At 43.7% G+C, this 8,354-nt stretch overlaps 1 protein-coding gene across 1 annotated transcript; it reads left to right on the top strand.

Annotated features, from left to right (window-relative positions):
- Positions 1-344: 344 nt before the first annotated feature.
- Positions 345-7,961, top strand: fbxo42 (F-box protein 42). Its single transcript, XM_072382164.1, has 10 exons — positions 345-541; positions 1,551-1,830; positions 2,045-2,161; positions 3,273-3,407; positions 3,867-4,020; positions 4,108-4,218; positions 5,589-5,685; positions 5,879-5,935; positions 6,057-6,173; positions 6,267-7,961. The coding sequence occupies exons 2-10, from the start codon at positions 1,557-1,559 to the stop codon at positions 7,323-7,325; spliced, it is 2,121 nt and encodes a 706-aa protein (XP_072238265.1). The 5' UTR covers positions 345-541; positions 1,551-1,556; the 3' UTR covers positions 7,326-7,961.
- Positions 7,962-8,354: the final 393 nt, after the last annotated feature.

The raw sequence follows: 8,354 nt of genomic DNA, 5'->3' as shown, positions 1-8,354 counted from the left end.
AAACACATTCAAAATTTCACTCATTGAAATCACCCATTTTCAGCCAATGAAAACTAATTATTAAGAACAAGGGATAGTTTTTTCTTTTAAGAACTAAATTAAATTCTCCCAGACAGTGTCTTTTAAAAACCCTTTTATCTCCTTTTTTATATTTGGGAAGTAGTTCACAGTTCTTTATTTCTGAAAATGATTAAGAGTCTGTATTGGTCAGGATTGGTCATCAGTGTAGCCAAATTATCACCCATTCTGCACAACAAATCAATTGATTATTACCTATTTTTCCGCCCTGGAGTAATCCTAATATCCATTGCGCTTATATTCAGAGGACGACCATCAGCAGCTGTGGGAGCGGTGTCTGGGGCTGAGGACCCACCCTGGTAGCAGAGCCGGAGCAGCGCTCTGCGGCGGACGGAGAAAGCTGCTCTCAGAGCGGAAGATGGCGACTGTACGGAGGATGCAGAGGAATCACCGGAGCTGATACCGGGGAGGAGGAGAGGAAAGACACGCTTAGACCTTAGAAAAGAACACGTCTAAAACAACGGTATTAACCAAGCATCTACAGTTACACAGTGAAATTGACAGTGTTTCAGGAGTGGATCCAGGCAGAGTATCTGACATCAGGGTAGCACACACACACTGCTTCTGTCGAGGCTAACATTAGCAAAGATTATCAACAGAGGAGAAGACTGGAGATATCGGCTAGCTTCTTAGCTTAAAGGATGTAACGTTAACTGATGTTGGCTGTTAACTTGAAAGGATGTCATGTCGACAAGACAGTGACAGAGTGATGGATTTACATAACTGGTCAAACAAATTTAATCTACAAATTAAGCTAAATGTATTGATTTTAACCGTTAGCCATGGACGGAAAATGGTGTTAGCTTCCGTTAGCTTAGATGCTGATAGGCAAGCTAGTGTTAGCCAACGCTAGCATACATACACAGAGGATCAAACGTTAAATGTGCCGGTCGTTTTGGTTGTGAAATCGTGATTTGCCACAAAATAATTCCTCATTTAGTCATATCTGATAAGGTGTGTGAAAAGTGTTCTCGATTTTCTTGATAGCAATCGTTAGCTTTAGGTGAAAATTAGCATTAGCAGTCTAGTATTTATTTATTATGTTGTGGCTAATGATCGCTTGGTAGACGGGGCTAATAATATAACTGGGTGGGCTGTTTGGACGGGCTAGCAGCAGTCTAAAGAAAGGGAACCATCCATTACAAACAATACATCGAGCAACAACAAAAAAAAAAACTTTCTCTGCGTGAAATGTCAGTAAATTGTTGAGCTTGTTTCAGCTTTGCAGTGTCATTGGGTTTTGGGGTAGACCATGTCACACCGTTTTATGTAAGGTTTCGTCCTCAGCAGGATTCAGTTGAAAGAGAAGAGTCACGTCGAGCAGGTATATGGTGGATCCTTGTAATTAAGTAGTCCGAACCAAAAAAAACAAAAACAATAGGCAATGTTATATGTTTTAATGTAGCCGATAGTGATTATGCTCGAAGACATGAACGCATACATCACTAGCATGTCTCCCTGTGTCTCAACAGACAATAATGTCCCGTTCACCTGACAGTGAAGATGGATACTTTGTTGCCATGGATACAGAGGATGATTGTACAGAGACTGCTGGGATAACAGAGGAATTGGACGCAAAGATGGGATCCTGTAGACAAGAAGGGACCATGGACAATTGTGCCAAAGGACAGGAGAGAACCATGATGGAGTTGCCAGAGGAAGTTCTCGAATATATCTTATCCTTCCTGTCACCTTACCAGGAGCACAAGACTGCTGCGCTTGTATGTAAGCAGTGGTATCGTCTCATTAAAGGTATGCCCCACATGTTGACATCATTTTGTGCAAAATTGAATCAGATGGCGGATTCGTTAGGTTAGATTCGTGTTTAGGCATCACAATGTAAAATACATTCTATAGAGAGTTTACATAGAAGTGATTCATTAAGATAGGTGCGTGTTTTACTGCTCTGGTAATGGCATCACTGTTTCTGTGTTCCTGTTGTTCACTTGCATTCTTTTGGAAATAGGTGTTGCCTATCAGTGTTACCATGGTTTTTTGAGAGCTGTCCAGGAGGGAAATATCCAGTGGGAAAGTCGCACATATCCATATCCAGGAACCCCCATCACTCAGCGCTTTTCACACAGTCAGTATATGCTACACAGTGTTGTCTGTAAAACCGTGTTTTCTCGCTAAACTCATTTAATTTCTTTACATGTTTAAACAGTGTAACAATTTTTAAACAAACCGAATAGTATTATAATAGTCTTTTTTTCTATTCCTTTTTCTATTATTACTTAAGTCTAATTGCTACTGACACTTGTTCCTCACATCAAAAGAATGAGACATTAATTGGCATTGAACATGGTAGCAACTGATTAAAAATGACATTTCTGTCAGTAGCTCAAGCTTTACAAACAAAAATTGCACATAGCAGATATGACATAAATAACCTAAAGAGATAAAGAAATGTGTTCCAATGGTACATGACCAGCAAAACTCTAAGACCATATCTTTGTCATCCATAACTCCAACCAGTCATGTCAATAAATGGCCACTGAAATGAGTCGGTCAAGATTTGTAAGGGCCGCAAAATAACCAGTTAATGGGCACACCAAACTGTTGTTTAAAAGAAACCAGTCAAAAGTTGGGATGGTTGTATGATATTTCTGTTTATTGAGATGGTTTGAAACCGTTTAACAGTTGAAATAAATGATCCAATAATAGCTATCAGGCCATGCTGTCAACAGTAGCAGCAGAAAGCACATAATTTCACAGCTTTACAGCTATTATTGTTTCGACATCATTTAACCAGTGGCGTGTAGATGAAATGCCCTCTGCTCTGTGGGAGAAGCTTAAGTTCTGGTTTATTGGAGGCAGAATATGTATGTTTTTTGTTTTGGATTGATCAGCTTTAGATTGCGAAAAGAAATGTTCTGTGATCATTTGTGCTTTGAACTTTAAGATCACAGAATTTTGCCGTTTCACTGACATAAGAAGCCTCTCGTAAGTTTTTATATATTGCTGAAATGGAGATCACCACTTTAATGATGGGATCGTTACATGCTTGGTCTGACGAGCCATCCGATAGAAAACATCAGGCTTTTTGAAAATTTAGGCTCCTGAACTGGAAGCAACCGCACACTTAGGATTTCGGTTTTCTTTACTGTGTCGTTCTAAACGCTGGAAAGTAATTCACAGTAGTTGCTGTTCATCTGTGTTTGATTCATCTTCTTCTTTTTTTTTGGTTGTTGCAGGTGCGTGTTATTATGACTCAAATCAGTCTATGTATGTGTTTGGGGGTTGCACTCAGAGTAGCTGCAACGCTGCCTTCAATGATCTGTGGAGACTCGACCTCAACAGTAAGGAGTGGATCCGTCCCTTAGCATCAGGTGAGAGCACTGCGAATACAGTAGTGAGGTGTGTAATCGCAGCAGCTGAGAACACAGTATTTAGGATGGGGTAATAAAATCACAGTAAATCGACTGAAGGCAAGTTGTTTTACTGCTTCATTTACATTTTATCGCTATCAGCTTTGCAGCCTATAGTGCATTTTTCTCAAACTGGATGCTGAGGATTAAGAATTCTGTTCATGTCGTCTCTGCAGAACATAACATAAGTAACATTCCTGCTTGCGCACTGTTTAGAATGTAGTTTTATTTGCATAGGAGGTGATGTTTAAGCTTTCTTATGCTGCTGCAGCCACGTTTTCTCTTTTCTGATGAAGCAGCTAAGAGCGACAGGCCAGATGTGTTTTTTGTGCTAAAATGGTACTGGACTACAGATTCAGAAAATAAACCAGCGTTGTTTTGCTGAAAATGTTAGTTTCCTGTATTCTTCATGTTGTGCAGGCTCTTATCCATCACCTAAAGCCGGTGCGACTCTAGTGATGCACAAAGATCTGCTGGTGCTGTTTGGGGGGTGGACGCGCCCCAGCCCTTATCCGCTGCACCAACCCGAGAGGTTCTTTGATGAAATCCACACTTACTCTCCATCGAAGAACTGGTGAGGTGGACTTCAGTGGGTTCGAGTGTAGTTTTGACAAAATAGTGACAAAGTTGAGACCTTTTGTTTTGTCTTCTGCTGTCTCAGGTGGAACTGTATAGTAACGACACACGGACCCCCACCTATGGCCGGCCACTCGTCGTCTGTAATTGGAAACACCATGGTGGTGTTCGGTGGATCATTAGGAGCACGTCAAATGTATGACATTTTCTTTCTAATGGACAACAAATTTAACAGGGAAGAGCATGTGTTTGTAATCAGATTCAGACACTGACTGAACAGCCACAATTTTGTGTGGGCTCGGATCTATTGACAGTGTTTGCTTCGTATTCCAGCCTCTGTGAGTTCCTCTTCTTCCATAGAATCATGTAGAATTGTTGATCTAAGTTACGTGCGCAGCTGCATCTCCCATCAGGCAGTGACTCGCGTGGAGTTGTGACAACGTGTTTCATTGCATTAGGAGACCAAAATATTGCTTTCTATGGTGTTGGAGTGAGTAAATTGTTATAAAAGGGAATACAACTTCAGTTCAGTTGCAGCCACAGCTCATCAAGCAAAATTAATTGTGTTTTATCAGACGCTACGCTACAGCAATATCTCTGACGATATTTTGATGCAAATCTGTGCTTTTTAACTCTTAAACTCCGTTGTATGTGATGGCCTGTGTTTCATACACGATATCCTGGAAGTGTCTACAGAATCAGGTCTGGACATTTCCAGAGTTCCACTCAAAAAACAAACAAAAAAAAGCTTTGTGATTTCACATAAACCCACAGAATGTGGGTTTAAAGTTAGCTTGAACCGGGAAGCTCAAACAGAGTGAAAGACGACAGAAAGCACAGACAGGTGGAGGTAGCTACACTGGAGAATTTAGATCATTGTTAACACCTTCTTTCGCTTCACCACGAAGCAGCTCTTTGTTCATTCTGACTTCAGCCTTTTCTGCAACAGAGTAAACGTAAAAGACCAGCCGCAAAACACCCGACACCAAGTACAAAAAAACAGCCTCGGATTGTTTGACATAATTTTGTGACTGTCCCAAGTTGCAGCAAAAAGCTACGACGGGTGGACGCGTGTGTTTGCAAAACTGTCTCTCACACTAACGCAGAGCAGGTGCTAATCCGTCCCTGAACACCGTTCTGTTTCCGCTGCTTTTAATAATGTGTTGGTTAGAGGAACAGCCAGAAGAACATGCACAAAGCATGCTGCAGAAATCTGTTTTTCTACTGACTTGTGTTTGGTGCAGGCTGTTTTTACAATAGCATTAATTATGTACGCAGTCAGATGTTTCCTCTGTGTTAATGACAGCGCAGAAAGCTATTTGCAGACCAGCAGAAAAAGAATATCAAATATCGTCAGCACAAGATTGCCTGCTTTGAACACTTTGAACGCTGGCGTGGACAGTTGGCTGACTTTATACCAAGGACAGGCTAAACTCTGGCTAAAGTCTGTCTCCAGCTGCCTGTGTGGATAATCTACAGAAATTCAGTCAAAAACAGCTTTATTAAAGAAAAAATTCTGCTGTCATCCCCCCATGATGTTTCTTGTGTTTCTTTGGTGTCGATCAGGAGTAATGAAGTCTGGGTTCTGGATCTGGAACAGTGGTCCTGGTCCAAACCGCCCATATCAGGCCCATCACCCCATCCACGAGGAGGCCAGTCACAAGTAAGAGGGTTTTTAAGATTTGAACCCAGGCTGATAATTCGGTTGCCGCTTTTGATAGTTTGCAAAGTTTATAGATAAAAAAAAGAGGTGGAGATTGTTTTTAAAAAGCCTTTTTTTCTCCACATACTCACAAGAGAGCTTGGAAATGCTAACTTGTTGTATGCAAAAAATAAATTAATTATTTTTCTGTTAGATTGTTATTGATGAGAAGACTTTGCTCATCTTGGGAGGCTGTGGTGGCCCTAATGCAGTAAGTTTTTTCCTTTTTTTTTTTCCACTGTTGCTTTTATATGGTATCAAAACTCTTTTTATTTGAGCAAATCTTGGCTCCAACTGTTGTTTTGACTTAGCGCTTTTGTTGTGTATCAAAGCTCCTTAAAGATGCCTGGCTGCTCCACATGGATGCTCCAGCGTGGAGGTGGCAGCAGCTGCAGGTGGAGAACGAGGACCACGGAGCTCCAGAATTATGGTGCCACCCAGCCTGCAGGGTAAGTGTTTGGCTCGTGTGTGTGTGTGTGTGTGTGAGTCCTGCTCTGTGTGTTTGTTCACTCATTTATCTCTAATTCCTTTTGTCTTTCAAGGTCGGCCAGTGTGTGGTGGTTTTCTCACAGGCTCCATCTGGCCGCGCACCGCTCAGCCCAAGTCTTAACTCGAGACCCTCCCCCATAAGTGCCACACCCGCCCCTCTGGGCCCTGAGCCGCCTTCCCTGCGCTCTCAGTCTCCAGTCCGGAGCGGGGCTGCGGGTGTAGTCCTGGGAGCGGCTGAAGAGGCCCCATGTGTGAACGGGCGATGGGGCACTCTAAGACCTCGGCCCTCAGCTAGAGGCAGTGCCAGAGACGGGAGCCCATCCTCCTCCCAGCAGCAGTCGCCTTCGCAGGGTCCAGACAGCCCTCCTCTTCCTCCGCTTCCTCCTCTAATAAATGGATCCTCCCCTTCTCCCCGGACCAGTCCAGCCCAGGCTGCATCCCCTCCCTCTCGCCCTCACCTGCCTGCCTCCACAGACTACGGCTGGGAGTCTCCACCCTCTGCTGCTCACCACCCTGAGGTTCCCAGCACTAACGGTCTGCACACACCTCCCTCAGGCTCCCCTCTCACACCCCCAGGAGCGGTGTCCCCTGCTGCCTTACGACGTGGACTGGAGGCAGTGAAAGACAAATCTTCCTCATCTTTGCCATCTTCATCGTCGTCGTCTTCCCTTCAGACACAGGGGGCTTCTCCTATAGGAGGAAGTGGTGGAGGAGGAACGGGTCCTTCCGGAACCCCTCCATCTTCATCCTCCAGCCCCCCACAAGCTGTTGGAGCTGATGGACATGCTATCCCACCTATAGCACGACGCCTCGGCCATCACCCACCTCAGAGCCTGAACGTGGGAAAACCTCTGTACCAGTCTCTTAATTGCAAGCCCATGCAGATGTATGTGCTTGATGTGTCCCGGGCCAAATCCGCTGGGGTCGTGTCGTGGAGAGTTTACGGGAACGGGACTCCCGCTGCAGTAACGGGGCCTCCAGAGACCAGCCTTCACACCGTGGTACAGGGCAGGGGAGAGCTCATCATTTTCGGGGGCCTCATGGACAAAAAACAAAACGTGAAGTACTACCCTAAAACCAACGCCTTGTACTTTGTACGCGCCAAGAGGTAATGCAGCTACAGGCGTGATGTGGAAGACGGACGCTCCGCCCTGTGACAACACGAGGGAACTGACACACAAGGCCTTTTTCCTGTAGGAAAGATTATAAGAGAAGAACATAATCATTGCTAGATGTTTCACTTCAGAAATTCACTATTGTCCCTTCTGCTTACTGCAAGCATTCAAAAGGAAACACTTTAACTACACTTTGATAAAATGATTTGCTTGAATGAAAATCGTGACTGTAAGTGTGTGTGTGTGTGTGTGTGTGTGACTGCAGTGATTGGAGAGAATTGGAACTCTTTTTCTTCTTCTTTTTTTTTTTTTTTTTTTTGATCTTCCCCAAAACGTGAACAACCAAACGAAAACATTTCAGTTTTTTGTGTCATCACCCCCCTTGAGCTCTGGAAAGCGGGAAAAACTCTGGAAGAGCCAACTCTGTCGACGGAAACTGTTGACGACTACCTTGCTTTTTGTATCACTCTTTAAGCCTGCGATGTTTACATTGAAGACCGTGTGAGTGCGCGTGTGTGTGCACGGTGGTGGTTACAAGTTGTTGACTAAAGTGTGTCAGGGTCCATGGTGGCTGAGAGGTGGCACTGTACTATAAACATAGTTAAACAATAAAGGCCTCCATGTCTGCTCTGTCACAGTCTTAAAGTTTTTGTGGTGTCGAGCGAACACTTCTGCTGCTTTTTCTTCCATTTTAACCTGAGGTGTGGATCAGAAGCAGGGGAGCGAAGAAAGGAAATGATTAGAATTTTATCATCGGCAAAAAAGCCACGCAGCAACATACAGTCGGTCCAAAGAAAACCTATTCTGTGTTCGCTTTGGTTTGGGTTCCACTTCCAAGATTTTTGGTTTGATTCCTCTTCCAAATTCGACCAAATAAAGTTGTTTTTCGCACACTGTAGCAGAAAGTATCTGGTTAATAGGTTAATAGAGGTTAATATCTGGGGTTTCATCAGGAGAAAGCTCACTGATTTCACTGCTTGAACATGCGCACATATTCACATTTTCTGTTCCAGTCTTATTTCACGA

Source organism: Leuresthes tenuis, unplaced genomic scaffold (assembly GCF_036924035.1).
Source record: "Leuresthes tenuis unplaced genomic scaffold, fLeuTen1.0.hap1 SCAF_3, whole genome shotgun sequence".
NCBI lineage: Eukaryota > Metazoa > Chordata > Actinopteri > Atheriniformes > Atherinopsidae > Leuresthes > Leuresthes tenuis.
The sequence above is the reverse complement of the archived record's forward strand: the minus strand, read 5'-3'. Positions and strand labels throughout refer to the sequence as shown.